A 17,298-nucleotide genomic window follows, 5' to 3' on the forward strand; every position below is an offset into this window, starting at 1 on the left:
TTAATCTTTATTCATAGGCCAAACGGAAAAAGAAAGAAGAAGCTGCCAATGCTAAAATATTGGAAGCTGAAAAACGGATAAAGGTATGTTTATATGTGTTAAATTACACCTATAATATACATCGCATATGTGTCATGGAACCTTTGGTGATCAAGAATAACACTGTATAATACACGCACTGTGCTGCGGGCCTTTCTCTGATTAAGTTGAATTAGGACAGCCCTTTTAAGAGGGCTGAAATTCCATCAGTCTGTAGCGATTTTCATGATATTGACACTATGGAAGCATATTGATTTTTCCCTCATCTTCTCATTCTCGCCTTCAAGGAGAAAGAGTTGAGGAGACAGCAGGCTGAGATTCTCAAACACCAGGTAGGCATTCGCTACAACTTGCTCAGGATCTTGAACGTAATAGTTACTGCTGAATAAAACCACTTACCTCAAATGTCCCTTTTATAAGAATCTGTAGATGTGTGTGTGTGTGTGTGTGTGTGTGTGTGTGTGAGAGAGAGAGAGAAAGATAGAGAATACATGTGCATCAATGTGGATTTAAATGCAGACAAGTGTGTGAGTGTGTATGAATTACCAAGCATCTGTTTAATGAAAGTCTGCAGTATTTCTCTTTATTAAAGCCCATGCTTATTGGTATTGGATATTACTTCTGTTCCATAATATTTTGCCAACTCTCTCTGCCAGGAGATGGAGAGGCATAGACTAGATATGGTATGGGTATGTTTATTTTTGTACATCTAACACCTGCATCGTGTAACTGGTTGTGTTATGGTTGTCATAGCAATGCATTAAGTGTAGCACTGGCTGCTGTCATACTACATTCTTCTGCATGGCTTTCCAGCAAAACCAACAAAAGAGAAAAAGAGTCAGTATGCTGCCTCCATCTGCTCGTCCTGAGGGACAACTGACCCTGTCATGGTGGCCAGGCAGCTTCTGTCCCCCTCCCCCATCCTCCCCTTCTACTCAGAATGCATTGCAAAGACTGCTAGCCAATCCACACTCACTGTCTGAAAGTGCGCTCGAGGAGTTTCCATCCATCACATACATCGTCTAACTGTTGTATTGGAGTAGCCTGTGTTACCCATGAGTGCTTGACGATTTCGGCCCAGACATTGAGCTTGTGTCTGTTCGTCCGTGCATCTGTTCTGCAGTCCACAGAGTGCTGGACTTTAACCTGCCCCATCCCAGCCTCTCTGTCATTCACTGTTCCTGTACTCTGCACAAAAGAATGAAAACAGCTACTGAGAGTCATTTTGTCTTTATGGTGGAGACACTTCCAGGCAGATTTCCCTCACACCCCACCTCTCCTAGTTTGGCGAGGGTGCAGCACAGCTTTTGCTTGAAAATAGACCTGTTAGACTGTAGAACAAGAATATAATCAATTCCACCATGGGGACAAATATGGTTCTGTGTAGCATTTTATTTTGGCCTGGCTCTCCTGCTTGTAGCCCTTTTCACTCATACACAGTCGCAGCTGAATCTAAAGGTCTGCCTATCTGTTTCACAGTGGACTGAGCTGATTACTGCATCAACCCCTTGTATCTTCACTCAGAGCGCAATAAAGGGGGGGAAACTGAGATGCGTGAAATAATCCCGGTATTGAAGGTTGTCACATGCAGTTGTGTTGCATTTGATTTATTGTAGCTTATTATCATAAAAAAACATTTAATATATTCGTTGTTTTCGATGAATTGGAATAAGATGAATGCCACAGGCCTCATGTCCTTTTTGAACTTGTCCTTTTTAAGTTTTCCAATTGTAGATAAATCAGATAATAATAATGATAATAATAGTAATAATAAGGGCAAAGAAATATTGTCGCAAAGTGTTTGACATCTAGCCTGTTTTGTTTATCACAATGACAAAACAATCCGCGCAAACAGCCCATTTTAGTTTCTATGTGCTGGAAATGTCCTTGGCAAGCCCTAATAGTGGCAATTGTGTCTTTCTGGTGGATCACAGAGGGAATGACAGTCTGATACGGTGGAACGGGAAACCTAAAGAGATCAAATAAAATGATAGTCAGTCACCAGTGATTCCTGTGCCCTTTTGCAGTAGACTGTGTATCATGCACCAAAGAACAACATAGATGTCTCATCCTCAGCAGTCACATACTGTGCTAATACGTAAGCTGCCAAAACCACTGAAGTGTAACTGCTCAGTTTGTAGCTACTCCTTACTATCCATTCCTTTTTGTCATCCCCTCACCAAATATTATTGGGAATGATGTGTCAAATAAACATTAGCATTGACTCATGTAATAGAATTTATTATTTTGATTGCAACGCCAGTGTGGCATGTCAGACGAGTCCTGGCAACTAGCGTTTTGTTGCTTTTGTTGTGTCAGCTTTAGTTTAGAGGCGCCGTCACCGATTCCAGCTGCTTCTCTTTTTTGAGCCTGTCATCACATCTACTTTGTATCGCATCTATGTGTCGCTTTTTGGTTGTCATTGTACTACTGTACTCTTCACTTATGCTTCCACCATACATGTGAAGTGTATACATGTGAAGCATCGTTTTGTGTTTGTTCAAGTATGGTGCCTCTATTGAATTTACTGCATCACAGTTTCACATTAATGCATAATAAACTTAGTCGACCTTGAGCTCTGCATGTATAGCGTGTGCTTGTTAAGGTGCCTCTGTGTTTTTTTCGCCACTCTAGGAGAGGGAAAGGAGGAGGCAACATGTAATGCTGATGAAGGCTGTTGAGGCTCGCAAGAAAGCAGAGGTAGTCCATATGCACACAAATAAATGCAGACACACATACATGCACAGTCCACTCCATAAAAAGAGCCTAAGTCATTATTCCCTCGATGGATTCCCGCTTTCTCTCCTTTTTGTGCGCTCTTTCCCTTCATTCATTTTTTTTCCTGCACACTTACCAAGTCAAAAGATTCTGGCCCTCAAGCACTTTTTCTTTGAATGCACAGCAGCATTAGGCTGAATTCTAACACTGCTCAGCAAAGTCAAGTAAACCTTCTTGTCTGTTTTCACACACACACACACACACACACACACACACACACACACACACACACACACACACACACACACAAATGCACGCACACACTTTGCTTCCCTAATGCTCCCTTGAATTTTGGACTCTCTAGGAGCGTGAACGCTTGCGGCAGGAGAAAAGGGATGAGAAGCGCTTGAACAAAGAGCGTAAACTGGAGCAACGGAGGCTGGAGCTGGAGATAGCGAGGGAACTGAAGAAGCCAAATGAAGATATGTGTCTGTCTGATCATAAGGTATTTTAGACAATAATTCATTATTATTATTATTATTATTATTATTATTATTATTATTATTATTATTATTATTATTATTATTATTATTATTATTGTGATAAGTTGAATGTTTTCTTGAGGGTCACTACAATAAGACCACATCGAAGTGAATATTTTTATTTGTGGAAGCATGCGCCCCCAAGTGGTCAAATGAGAGTACCGCAGAATCTAGACAATCAGCTGTTGTGACTGTAAATCGAAAAGCACCATTTTGATAGCAATCAACAGATGTGGGACATATATTTTTTAAATCCTGTTTTTTCTATAGTCCCAGTGGTGTTTTTTTCAGGTTCTCTTACAATAACACAATAAAAATCTCCTGTGTTCAGGCTCTCCCTGAGTTCTCCAGAATCCCTGGACTCATCCTTCCAGGACGTGCCGTGTCAGACTGTCTGATGCTGATGCAGTTCTTGCGAGGCTTCGGGAAGGTCTTAGGGCTTGATTTAAATGCAGATGTGCCCACTCTGGGAATGCTGCAGGAGGGCTTGCTCAATGTGGGGGACAGCATGGGCCAAGTTCAAGACCTGCTGGTCAAACTGCTTTCTCTGGCAGTCTGTGATCCGGGTTTGCCACCTGGACAAAAGGTGAGTTGCTGCAAAGGTTATTAGGTCATGCACTGCACTTGTATAGAAGTTTGAACCGGTAGTATCAGTTGTCTAGCTCTGTCTGGTAGTTCTAACAAGGACTGACTTTGATTCATACATATGACAATTAGTTAAAAGTTTTCAAGTATTTAAAATATCATATGTAGTATGTAGATTTAGCACCAGTGAAAAGCGCCTACAAAAATATAGCATTTGGGTTATAAAGTTAATGCACAAAGTCACTGAAATTCAGAGTTTTGGGTTTTATACTCGATATTTTGTTATTGATTTCCATGTTAATGCTTACTTACTTTCACATGCCATCTAATAATGTTATTTTTGGTTTTACATGTAAAGTTTATGTACTTTCTCCTTTGCTTTGACAAAAATGCATTGCTAATACTGTTGAAATGACAAATAGCAAGCTCTGAAGTCAAATCCACCAAATTTGCAAAGGAGGTGTTCATCAACTACTTTGTTTTCATCTTCTTCTGTACCAGACTAAAACCATGCTGGGGGACCACCTGACCAACGTTGGCATCAACAGGGATAACGTCTCTGAGGTGCTACAGATGTACATGGGAGCTCATTGTGCCAACACAGAACTCGCCCCTCTGGCCCTCAGTCTGAAGACCAAGGCCTTCCAGGCTCACACACCGTCCCAGAAGGCCTCAATTCTTGGGTTCTTGGCCAATGAGCTGGCCTGTAGCAAAGCTGTTATCAGGTAGGAGAAGCAACAGAAACTGAAAGAAGAGTCTATCTAACTGTTCCTTAATGCACTTTGCATCAGCGAAACGTTGTTGGATATTCATAATGTGGTCTACAATACATTCCTTACCCCTGGAGTGACATAATTAAAACACAGAATTAGAAATCCAATACTGCCTTTCACCAACCATACACTGAAAATATGTATTAATGTGGCATGTGTGCTTTTAAATTGCTTAACACTCAAGTTTTTCATCAGTAATGATGGTATGTTTTATTAATGTAGTGGAAAGTGATTAATAAAGCTGCAGTAGGGAGCAGTCCTTTTGATTCTACTGAAATTTTAAGTATTAATTTATGCTCCAGGATATCAGTTTATATCTTAAGCTTATTCCTTTGCCTGTAAATAGTAGCTGGCCACTTTGAACTTTTATTCAGTGTATTTGTTACTACTTTATTAGAACACCAAAAGCACAGATGCACACTGGGACAGCTGTCACTAACAGGATTGGGTTTTTTCTCGCAGTGAGATTGACAAGAGCCTGGATCAGATGGCAAACATGAGGAAGGACAAGATCATTATGGAGGGAAAATTGAAAAAGTAAGCTTCTGTAACTAAAAATTTAAGTTTAACTATTTAATTCTCTGTACACTCTTTGCTGAAACTGTGTGTCTTTGTGCAGGTTGAGGACCATTTATGCCAAACGAACTGGGAAGAGGGAGGCCAGTATGGGTGTGGAAGAAAACCAGTCTGTGGGCACACCGTCCTCTGCCGCCAAACGGAAGAGGAAGCTGGGTGGAGACAGCGACGATGACGACGACGACGATGACGACAGCGACGACCAGGCAGAGGAGGAGGAGGATGAGGAGGAGGAAGAAATGAAAAAGGTTAAAAAAGTGGAGATGTATGATGAGGTAAATAGATCCACCACACATTATCAGTACTGACCTCGCACGGTTGCCCACAGATATTTACCGTGTTTGTTGTGTCCTATCAGGATGAAGTAGACCAGGCCACCAGCATTGAAGAGCTGGAGAAGCAAATAGAGAAATTAGCCAAGGTATGTTCTTCTTAAAAATGTACAAGTGCTGTGACAGAGTTAATACTTATTATCATAAATGTATAAGGCATCAGAAAATTAATGCATGCTTGGTTGACGCTGATAATGTGTGATTAAACGCGCTACACAGTGAGATTAAAAAAAGTCTCTTGGGGAAGCAACTGTGAAAAGATAAACCACAGAAACGTGGAGCATTGTTGCTGTTTTTTATTTTAACATCGTTATACATCATTATACATGGTTATGCAGGGCTTAACTGTATGTTGCCATGAGCATGTGTGTTTATTTTTCGAAATACAATTTAATACATAAGAGATAACACCTCCCACGACAGAATTTTAAAAATCCGTATTTATGATGAAAATACGTCTTCATTGTCATAAACCAGCTGCAATGCTTTAATATACGATGAATATCAAAAGCAACCATGTGTTTTGTACATTACGTGCACATGTTTGCTGACATAGGGACATTTGCTAATGAAGCTGTTAATTAGCTTAATAAATTACCTCATTAGCATAGCATGTAATGTTTAATATATCACAGTGATTACAAAAGGACACTGGGCAGCATGAGAGGCTTTTTGTTGTCTGAAGGTCTGGATATCAAAACATACGTGTAGAAATCACAGAGTATGTTTTATACCTCGACAGCAACATCATCAGACCAGAAGAAAGCTGTTCGAGATCTCCCACTCTCTACGCTCCATGATGTACGGACAGGACCGGTACCGCCGTCGATACTGGGTACTGCCCCACTGTGGAGGGGTTTTCATCGAAGCCATGGAGAGCGGAGAAGGTAGTTACACTAAGCCTGATGAGTTCTTATCTTCACGATGCTTCCATTTGCTCGTCTGATTGCATATATTATTTTAGGCAGACTCCAAAATTATCTGGAAATTAAAAGTCATAGTAACAGATAGGATTCTACAGGAAGGAGAAGGAAGAAATGTTGTAAATACATCTGTTTAGCTGCACATTCAGCTGTTTTTGGCAGCGTGAAATATGCTGATGATGTTTTACTTTATCGTAATTCTCTAAGACTAATTTAAGATCGCATCTGTAAACTATAATAATCTTGACAACTCTAATTATCTTCCAAACGCAACTGTAGAATAATGCCATAGAATAATCAGCGCTCAGTTGTTTTATCGCAGTAATTCAATTTCCAGCTACATTAACGGTACGCTCTCTCGTTTTCTTGAAGCTCCGGAGGAGCTGGAGGAAGAGCGACAGAGGAGGAGGAGGGCAGCGGAGGAGGTCAAGGTCAAGGAGGAACCTCAGGAGATCGAGCTGCTGAAGGAGAAGCCCGACAGCCTCGATGGGCAGAACATTCAGATGCAAGGCTTGGAGCATCAGAATGAGGAGGAGAAGGAGCACGAGGGGAAGAAAAGCTCCCCAACACTCTTCTACCAGCAACCGGGCTCTGCATCCAAACTGTGCAAGCTCCGAGACGTCAGCAAGGATGTCGTCAAAGAATCTGTGAAGGCGGAGGGCAAGGAGAGTTTCCATGTGAGACAAAACGGCAGTCCCACGGGCACTCCTGTTGCCACGACCACAGTAACATCATCCTCCCCCACTCACAACGCCCCTGAGCCGGCAGCAGCAGCAACTACTCCCTCCATGGCGACCACTAATGACACTACAAACATCCCTCCCCCAGCTTCAACCTCTTTATCTGTCCCGTGCCTGCCAGCTCCACGTGAAAGCCCAGGGAACACTCCTCCAACCTCGTCCCCTGCTCCGTCCCCACACCTGCCATTCCAAGCCAACGACCAGCTGCTCAGAGTCCTGACGGAGAGGAGCGGACACTGGTTCAGTCTGCTCCCTCGCAGCCCCTGCGACCTCTCCTCCCTCACCACGACTCCTCCAGGGGCGCCCCGTGCATCTCCCCAGGCGTCCTCCACCCCGGGCAGACCCAGATCCCCGCCTCCGTCCCCTGCTCTCCCTCTCACCCCCTCTGCTGCCTCAGCCTCTGTCAGCCTGCACCACCCCGCCGGCCTCCTCAACTACCCGCTGTCCGCCCTGCAGGTGAGGCTCAAATAGACACAGCTGTTGCCTTCACTGTGATCACATGAGCTCCACCATTCGCTCTTCTCTGCCTCCACCTCCCTCAACCTTTTGTTTTTTTCCCCCCTATTTTTTCCCCAGGTGAAGTCAGGTGGTTCATTGCTAGGAGTGTCTTTTGGAAGCTGGCCCAGTGGTATGATAAGTCCCAGCCTGCCTCTGTGCAGCAGCCCCAGCCCCATGCCGGGCCACTCTCTGGAGGGCAACACGGCAGCGAGCGTCTCCAGTAAGAGCGAATCACCTTTACCTCGCATTGAGAAAACCTCCTCTATGCCCTCCCCTGCCTTGGAGATGCCGAAATCCCTCGACCACCCCATACCTCGAGCCATCCCAGAGGGTGAGCGATGAAAACATTGAGAGAAATTAAAGCTGAGGACATGCTGAACCCTCATTTTTTAATTTAGTATTCATCTGCCTGAAAATATTTCACCTGACTGAATAATCCAAGATAATTGGATCAGTCAATGTTCTGCTCTGCTGCATGCAATTTCATTTGAGTGTAGTGTACTTTAACTGAATCAAGCACCTTTTTAGTTTGATGTATGTTCAGTGACTTCCAGCTCACATGCCTGTTTGTGCTCATTGTCTCAGAGATGCTGACAGGTTGGTGGCGGGTGTCTGACATCGAGGAGCTGAGGGCTCTAGTCAATGCTCTGCACAGCCGAGGAATCCGGGAGAAGGGCCTCCAGAGGCAGATGCAGAAATACATCGAGATCATCCCCCAGGTCTGCACCAAACACAAAGATGGTAAGTCTTTTACCTTATCTTCTGAGCCCACAGTCACTGTAATTTTAAACCTAAAGGCATTAACTTGATAATCCCTCCATAGGCTGCTGGCATCGTGTTGTTTATGTTTCAGCTACAGGAGTATCTGTGCATGTTTGGCTACATTGCTCATTTGTTTACCCGCATCAATGAGAGTGTTTTCCGTGGGAATACATGACTGACCGTTATCTGTCTGTAATTCATGTAGTGGCCATGATCGAGCTCCGTGAGCTGGAGGAGAGCCAGGTCAGTGTGGAGTCGGTGCGGGGCTGGTGTGTCGAGGAGCAGGCAATGGAAATGGACATTGCCATGCTGCAGCAGGTGGAGGAACTGGAGAGGAAGGTCACTGCAGCCAGCCTACAGGTCAAGGTGAAATACTAACACATGATCTTAAATACACACTTGTGCATTTTCTTAGTAAAAAAAAAATGATGATAATTTAGACTTGTGAGTGACGTAATCAGAGTCCTTAAGACTGAAGTTTTAATTTCCTCTCCCAGGGCTGGACGTATCCGGACCCCCAGTCTGAGCGGGAGGACCTGGTGTATTACGAGCACAAGCCCCTCACCAAATCAACGCCGGCGTCAGCCAGTGCAGGAGACAAGGACTCCAAGGAGCATCCAGAGGAGCGGGGGGAGAAGGGCGGGGTGATGCGTCACCCGGACAACCCGCTGGACATTGCAGTGACACGTCTGGCCGATCTGGAGCGCAACATCGAGAGAAGGTACCTGAGGAGCCCCTTAGGTACCACCATTCAGATCAGGCTGGATAATGTGGGTACGGTCACTGTCCCTGCCCCCGCCCCATCCACTAGTGCTGACAGGGAAGGGTAGGTCATTTCTCCAACCAAAGCTCCCCACTCTCCCACTAAGACCCTTTTTCTCTCTGTGTGTGTGCTTTATGTTTCCCATATTACTCAAACAACGGGGGTCTTCGCTGCTTTCACAGCAGACTATTGTGGTGGCTTGTTGCATTTTTTTTCCTTTTTTTTTTTTTGGTCTTGTGCTTTTTTTCAGTGGGAGGGGCTCCACTCAGTTTCATTTCCTGTTCAGGCATAATTTACTAGCATTTTTTGCTTTTTTTCTACAGTCATCTGCATGGTGTTGTGCATCAGTAACCTCGGTTATGGGCATACTTATAGCTCCCACTATAAAGTATACACTTACTCTTTCTGCATGAGTGCCCCCTTAACATGACAAAATCGGTGTGTACCTCTCCCCAGCACCCTACACCCCACCCCTAAATCCTCATGCCTGTCTCTGCACAGCTGGAGCTCTTTATGGCCTGCTGGCTTGTTGGCGACTGGTTCAACTGATACAGTTTATGACTTTGTGTGTAAACAAGCCCACATATTCAACCGGCATGCGTGCGTTTTTGATTCTCATCGCCGTCTCTTATCTTCCTCTAGCAGCGAGGAGGAGGTGGCCCACGGTATGAAGGTGTGGAGGAAGGCCCTGAGTGAAGTGCGGAGCGCGGCCCAGTTGGCCATGTGTATCCAGCAGCTGCAGAAGTCTATCGCCTGGGAGAGGTCCATCATGAAAGTGGTGAGAAAATAAATAAACCACAGCACATTTCGACTCCACTAATTAAATATAACTCTGTTCGGGAGATGCGCGCTTGTTTTTAATGGATGCACTTGTTTTGTAGTACTGTCAGATGTGCAAGAAGGGCGATAATGAGGACCTCCTCCTGCTGTGTGATGGCTGTGACAAAGGCTGCCACACTTACTGTCACAAACCCAAGATCACAAGCATCCCAGAAGGAGACTGGTACTGCCCGGCCTGCATATCCAAGGTATCAGAGCCTTTTATTATTCACTGTCACCTGCCCACAGTGGATCACTGAATAGAGTAAAATCAGTCCTACCCCGCATATATTGTATACTCAAAACTGAAGTGGTTTCTAGTGTTGTTCTTTCAAAGCCAATGAAGATATTTTTACATTAAAGCTGCCAGTGGAGAGTGTTTTTGCCAGTATTCACTCAACAACCATAAGGAGAAAATATAAAAAGATTGCATTCAACATTAAAAAGGTAACTTTGTGCAAAAAATTCAATGAAAAATGCATCAATATGCACAAATATTGACCAAACTGTCAAAAATGAATGTTGGTAGAGGAGGTTAACCCTCACATTGTGATTTCATTGGCACCCCAGATTCTTCCTCGTCTGACCCACAGAAAACCTACCCAGGAATTAGTCTGATTCTTAGACCCTGGGAGCATTTACACTGTTGCCTTAGGGCTTGCTCTGGGGGTTCAGGCATATGGGTTCTGTAAAGCATCGTGAGACCATTTGAATTGTAATAGACGCTATATGAATAAAATTGAATTGAATTGAATTGAATTGAATTGAATTGAATTGAACATTCAACCATTTATATCCTCTTGTCAGTATTTTTTGAGAGCAGACAGTAGAAGTAAGAGAAAACAACACAATGTACAGTACATATTGTGCATCTTTGTCATAGAATTCATCAACTGCATGGATTTTACATTTCCCCTAAAGTTTTATTACACTTCCTCTTACGTTTTATTGTCTGCAGCATGGATTTGGAATTTATCCCATTAAATTACAATAAACGTCGTAACTCATATTCATATTCTGAGGAGCTGGATAACAACAGATTTTATTGCAAGCTTTACAGTATGTCTTTATTTAGATGTGGTCAGCAAAAGAACTCAATTTTATTGGTTGTGTAAACTATAATAAATTGATGTGATATTTTAGGAAAGTCCAAATTAATATGACAAATCTGTGAATAGATGCTGTCAATTTAAATTGCATCTAACCTCAGGAATTGTTTGTATTGTCTGTAGGCAAGTGGTCCTTCCCCCAAAAGCAAAAAGCCTCCAGCCAAACCTGTAGCATCCAGCGGAGGAGGCAGTAAGAAAGGCGGAGAGGCGAAGAAGAACGGGAAGCAGGCAGGTAACGGGGAAGTGTCGGAGGACGACTCGGCCAGCGCCAGTAGCACGCCCAAGAAAGGAGCAAAAGACACCAGCAGGAAAAGGAAAACGGAGGAGAGTTCACCTGCTCTGACAGCGGCCAATCAGGAGAGCCCTGTGTGCGTGAAGCGAGCCAAGACGGCTCGAGACAACAACAGGGACCTGGGATTATGCAGGTATGTGCCTCTGGCTTGCTCATACTTGTCTTCCTCTTGAATTCTTCTCTTATGTATCACCTTCTTTTAAATAGTTGCACTGTAGTTGCCCTCGGCTATCAAGATTTATCAAGAAGCTGCCTTGAGCTGATGTGTTTTCACCTTCTCCTGAGGTTAAACCTTAAAACAATTGTAATTTTGTAAAAAATATATAATTTTCCCAAAGTTATATATCGTGCATTAGTGGTATTTTTCAGCTCCAAATCAGTTAAATGCCTGCTTTATTTGGCTAATATTGGTTGGTATTACATCTTTAAAACACTAAGAACCTTACAATAAATGCAATTTTAGTGCAGACCACCATTAACTGGGTCAGTATATCATTGCAGGACTTTTTGTAATATAGTTGACAGGTATCATCGTCGACATTTTTGCTGTTTTCAGGCTGAAAATCAACATGGCCGCCTATAACCAAACACCACATGGCATTTTTACAGAAAGATTCTTCTAAAATATTATATATGCAATTGAGTAAGATTGAAATTGAAAGTTATTTATAAAGATATTGTAGTAAACCTGTTGACTACTTTATATTAAATAACTCAGAAAGTCTTGGAGTCTTGCAAGTCTTTTCTTCAGGAGGAAATGACATCATGTGGAGCAGGTCATGTGATCTGGAATTAACACACTTCCTTCAGAGGTGTTTTTGTAATGGGGAACTTAGTTGAAAGTGATTTCTGGGACACAGATACAATTAGTTATTTTCTGTATAGAATTTGATATATTGCCAAAAACGAAGTATCTGTCATGATTATCTCAACTTAATAAAAAGAACACAATCAAAACAATTTTTGAATAAGCTCATTTTATTGTTTAGCTAGCTATTGTTTAGCTAGCTTTAGGTAGTTGCTATTAAATTGACATTTTAGTGATATCCAGTCATTTTTTTTTATTAATAAGTGATTGTTTCCATTAAAAAATAATTATGGAATTTGTAAAGACATGATCATAATGAACATTAAAAAACATTTTTTTTAACTTTTAAGAAAAATATATGCAAGGTATATCCCGTGGACTTCAAAAGTCCCTGAATTATATATCGACCCGACTAATTTTGGCCACTTGGAGGCAGCAGAAACAAACTGTTAATATTGAAACCATCATCACCTTTTCACTTGGTATGTCAGTTTCTAGTTACACAACCAGTGAACACGGAACAAGGTTATCTTGCTTCCTTGTAGCTGTGCTTTTGATCTGTAATCTAATCAGCTTATGCTTAGTTCTAATTTAGTTTTTTGTTTTTTTGCTGTTATCTTGCTGTTTTTGAGCAGGCAGTGTACAGTGGAGTTTTAGACTTTTTTTTTGTTGTTGTTGAAAACAGCTGCCTGCTGCAGCTCAAAATGTAAACCAGAATAGTCAAGTTGTGGCACAAAACAATGAGCTGAAAGAATCTACGTAACCTCTGTAGAGCTGAGTGGAACAGTATAATGGGGTTCTAATTCTCTGTGGCTTTCTTAATGAGTAACTCTTCCCTTCCATATATTTGTTCCATTGTCAGTCCAGAAGTATCGATTGTTGCTACTTAAAAGGAAGAAGAAATGTGAACTTCCTGCTAAAAGACAGCTCTGTATTACGTCCAAAGACTTTTCTTTCACAGCTGAATTTCTTGGTCTGTGTGTAACCGTGTGTGCGTGTTTCTGTGTGTGTTTGTGTGTCCGGCAGGGTACTCCTTGCTGAGCTGGAGCGGCATCAGGATGCATGGCCTTTTCTCACACCTGTCAACCTCAAATCGGTCCCTGGCTACAGGAAGGTCATCAAGAAACCGATGGACTTCTCCACCATACGTGAGAAGCTTGTGAGCAGCCAGTGAGTTCCCATCGATTCTGTTTGTTCTTTTCCCGCTAAAAGCCTTAAGGGCCTTTGCACAGTATTTCAAGTCAGAGGAGCGTTTTTCAGGAAACAAGTTTTAGTCAACCCTCTGAACTCCAAGCACTTTCTGGGTGGTTTTTGCTCTTGTTCTGTTTTTTTTTTTTGGTTTTGTTTTTTTTTAACTCGGTGCAGGCTCATTTTTCACTGCGGTATAAAGTCCTGCACGTCGATGGAAACAGGAAAACAGTGGCTAGAAGTAGAGAAACCTCCAAAATATCTTTGGTGCAGAATGACAAAGTTGTAATGTGATAAATCATAGAAACATAAAACATTTGTGCTCATAAATGTTAATAATACTGGAAAAAATGGTGAAACATCAAATGTACTGTCGATGTTTTGCTGCTTACATTTGAATTTGTCATGTGTAAACGCAGTCTGCAGTTCAGCTGAGTTGTCTCTGAAGTTTTGTCACATTATTGTTGGTCACAACTGAGTCACGAATGACTTCCTGGTTGTGCTGTGAACTTCAGAATTTTTTGATTTTTGCAGAATTTGGCATCTGCAAATGGTTTATTTTGGCAAATCTTCAAATGAGACATGTAGAAAAAGTGATTTTAAAGAATTATCACAGTTTTAAGCTTCCCAACAGAACAGCTTGTCACAGATAAATAGTTCAAAAACCGCTAGAACAGAGGTGTCAAACTCATTTTAGTTCAGGGGCCACATTCAGCCCAGTTTGATCTTAAGTGGGCCATGTGTGACACCTCTGTGCTAGAAAGTTGAAAATGCCGCAATTCTTCCTGTTTTTCCAGATTCTGGTTTTGATAAATGGTGTAGTTTTCACCGTGTCTTCAAGACAATATGCCTTTCAAGCCAGCTGGTGGGTTTTGGGTTCAGAATGAGATGTATTCACTGTAAGCTGCACTGTCTCACCGAAATGCTTTTCTTTTCTTTCAGGTATCAAAACCTGGAGACTTTCATCATTGACGTCAACTTGGTGTTTGATAACTGTGAAAAATTCAATGAAGACAATTCAGACATTGGTCGAGCTGGTCATAACATGAGGAAGTTCTTTGAGAAGCGCTGGACTGAGCTTCTGAAACAAACTAACTAAAAGTGTGTTCAGATGCTCCCCGTAAACCCATTCAACTTTTCATATCGGAGAACCAGGTTTTACTTTGAGTTTTTATTTCCTGATGGAGAATGTGGCTTTGGCGGGACGGAAGAAGAAGTCAGCTCCTCAGTAAGGAACCCGTGGTGTGCTTTAGGGAGATGTCACCTTGGAAAAAAAGAAAAAAAAAAAAAAAAAAAAAAAAGTTGTTACATGAGGTGCGCTGGATTTATTACAACAGGGATAAAAGCCCCAAAGAGTCCCAGAGAAATGGGGTGTCCTAGTGCAATACCATTCCCTGTCTCAGAACACTGCACTGAATGAATCCTCAAAATGTCACTGATGTGTCTGCGCTAGAATACTTTCCACTACTTGTAAATAGTCTTTTGTTATTTAATCGTATTATAGTGAATGTATTTAATTTTGTAATAATTATTTATGAATCAAGGTCCACTTCATTTTCTATGAAAAGGAGGAATCATCCGAACTGCTTTGAATTAAAAAAAAAAAAGGAATGTGTCTTTGTGTTATAATTTTTCTCCCAAATATCAAACAAAGCCAAGAAAAAAAAAAAAAACTGTTTACACTGTTCAGTGCTTTGGGGCATCAGAGGACTGTATTCATTTGTTCAAACTGTAAAACTGCATTTATTTACAGGAACAGCAGAGGAACAGTTAGACAATGGTGATTCATGTGTATATACTGTTTATTAATGTCAATATTATGTCTTGTTTGGAACGATGTGTAAAAATTGTTTAAGAATATTAAGATATTGTTTATGCCTTAGAATGATTGTAGCATTCTATTTTAGTGAACGTGATGAAAACATTATCATAAATATTGTTTGTACAGTATATACATATCCTCTGCAAACACTGTGGTATCCTTAATCTTGGTAGTGCCTACCCTTCCAACAGGGGCATGTAGGGGATGTTATTGTTTTTAGTTTTCATTCTTATGACAATTATATTTTTTATATGATTTCAATCCAACAAGGCCTCCAAAGTTGGACAGTGACACAGAAATCATTCCTCACGATAGCAGAAGGAAAAACAAAACAAAGGAACAACAAGCAATCAGTTATGCTTCCATAATGCATTTCCTCGTAATCTGCCACAATACAGAGGACCTAAGGCCATTTGTAACCACTGTGTTGAACCTTGCTGTGTGTTGTGGCCTGATGGAGGCAGCTAGATTTTTTTGTACCCAAGTCAAAAGTACTTGAAGTTACTTTATTTAAGATATTGTGGAATAAAAGTATCATTCTTTTGTAGGAGCTTTATTTTTCACTAGTGTGTGGCACGGACCTATTAAAAGGATGTTTTTCAACGTAAGTGACTCATTTTATTTCATTTCCATCCCATAAGAATCGCTTCTGATTGAAAGCTGTTTTGGTAAATCTGTGGATTATTTCCCTTTGTTCTGTGAAAGTAGAAATCATACATTATTATGAGTAATAAGAATGTGTTTTTTCAACCTTATTCGCTGAAAGTTTGTACAAGGTTTATCCATTATCTTACTATCAAATAGAATCGGAATCAGAGCTCCCTCAGTGCAGACAACAGTGGACAAAAATCCACAGAAAACCACAAAAATACCTCCACCAGATCCAAACATTATTATGTGCAAATATATTTTCACAGTGAAAACTTCCACATTTTTGGGAAGTTTTTGAACATTTTTTGGTGCAAAAAAGAAATGTTCAAAAAAATATGTTTCTTCAAGAACATTCAGAAAAAAATCAACCAAAATCCAGCGAAATTCGCTGGATTTTGGTTGATTTTTTTGTGAATGTTCTTCAAGAAAATATTAGAAGTTTTACTGATATATATGTAATCACTTTGGACATTTTTAGCATTTTTTTTGGAAGATTTTTACTCATTTTTAAAAAAATAAAAGAATTTTCTTGCCAAATTTGGGGGATTTAAAAAAAAAAAAATTAAGGGAAACTTTTAAGGAATTATTGGAATTATCTTCCTAAAGGTTTTGCAAATTTTCTGAAATTTGGGAATTTTTTTGCTGAATTTTTGGATTTTTTTTTAGACAAGGAAACAATATTTTTGGTGCCTGTAAATGAAGACAACAGGAGGGTTAAGTTTTGTTTTTCATGTTTTTTTTCAGTTTGTGGCCTAATTGTTTTGCAACGTGAAGAGGAAAGGTGACTTTTGCAGTCAGACTGTCTTTTGTGCTCTGTGATCTAACAATAATGGTGCAGAAGATTGCAGCTTTTATAGTGAAGTGACAGACACGAAGCCAACAGGTTCAGCTGCTGTTAGATTAATATAAAGGTTGGCATGACTGAAAGAGGCCTATGAAACCCCAGAAGTCTGAATATATGCTTTTGGTACTGTCATCGATGCACTGAATGAATCCTCGGAGGAAGTCTTCAATTATGAATGATAATGACAGCCTTAAACAAACAAAAAAAAAAAAAATAAAATATGAAATGTGCTGTATGTGGCAGCATTGGCAAATGCAATGTATATTAATGCAAAAATCAAACGACATCAGTTTTTTCAGCTTAAATGCGAGTAAACTGTTAAAGAAGCTACTTTTTCACATTTATTTAAACTTCAATAAGCAAACAACAGAAATATTATACAGAACATATATTTTTCAAAGATAAAATGTACTTCTGTACATTATGGTGCCATATGTGACAGTTATACACTGATCATGTGTTGTTTTTTGACCATTGTCTGTATCTGTGTTAACCTGAAAAAATGATCAGCTTC

General features: G+C 41.0%; 1 protein-coding gene across 13 annotated transcripts in view; it reads left to right on the forward strand.

Annotated features, from left to right (window-relative positions):
* The window catches only part of baz2ba (bromodomain adjacent to zinc finger domain, 2Ba), a 67,387-nt gene extending 51,490 nt beyond the window's left edge, over window positions 1-15,897 (forward strand). For 2 of the 13 annotated variants that reach the window (XM_023264637.3, XM_055009932.1), the window contains 21 exons: window positions 18-83; window positions 327-371; window positions 696-728; window positions 2,674-2,739; window positions 3,122-3,262; window positions 3,631-3,885; window positions 4,386-4,609; window positions 5,120-5,194; window positions 5,277-5,508; window positions 5,592-5,654; window positions 6,308-6,452; window positions 6,861-7,684; window positions 7,805-8,057; window positions 8,312-8,467; window positions 8,694-8,854; window positions 8,986-9,314; window positions 9,894-10,029; window positions 10,133-10,279; window positions 11,303-11,604; window positions 13,306-13,449; window positions 14,410-15,897. In XM_023264637.3, coding sequence (XP_023120405.1) covers window positions 18-83; window positions 327-371; window positions 696-728; window positions 2,674-2,739; window positions 3,122-3,262; window positions 3,631-3,885; window positions 4,386-4,609; window positions 5,120-5,194; window positions 5,277-5,508; window positions 5,592-5,654; window positions 6,308-6,452; window positions 6,861-7,684; window positions 7,805-8,057; window positions 8,312-8,467; window positions 8,694-8,854; window positions 8,986-9,314; window positions 9,894-10,029; window positions 10,133-10,279; window positions 11,303-11,604; window positions 13,306-13,449; window positions 14,410-14,566 — 3,954 coding nt within the window. In that variant the 3' untranslated portion in view covers window positions 14,567-15,897. The remainder of the gene's footprint in view (window positions 1-17; window positions 84-326; window positions 372-695; window positions 729-2,673; window positions 2,740-3,121; window positions 3,263-3,630; window positions 3,886-4,385; window positions 4,610-5,119; window positions 5,195-5,276; window positions 5,509-5,591; window positions 5,655-6,307; window positions 6,453-6,860; window positions 7,685-7,804; window positions 8,058-8,311; window positions 8,468-8,693; window positions 8,855-8,985; window positions 9,315-9,893; window positions 10,030-10,132; window positions 10,280-11,302; window positions 11,605-13,305; window positions 13,450-14,409) is intronic. The other 11 variants (XM_055009922.1, XM_055009940.1, XM_055009956.1 and 8 more) reach the window with 8 other exon arrangements.
* The last annotated feature ends 1,401 nt before the right edge of the window (window positions 15,898-17,298 follow it).

The sequence above is a fragment of the Amphiprion ocellaris genome, chromosome 1 (assembly GCF_022539595.1).
Source record: "Amphiprion ocellaris isolate individual 3 ecotype Okinawa chromosome 1, ASM2253959v1, whole genome shotgun sequence".
In the NCBI taxonomy this organism is placed as follows: Eukaryota; Metazoa; Chordata; class Actinopteri; family Pomacentridae; genus Amphiprion; species Amphiprion ocellaris.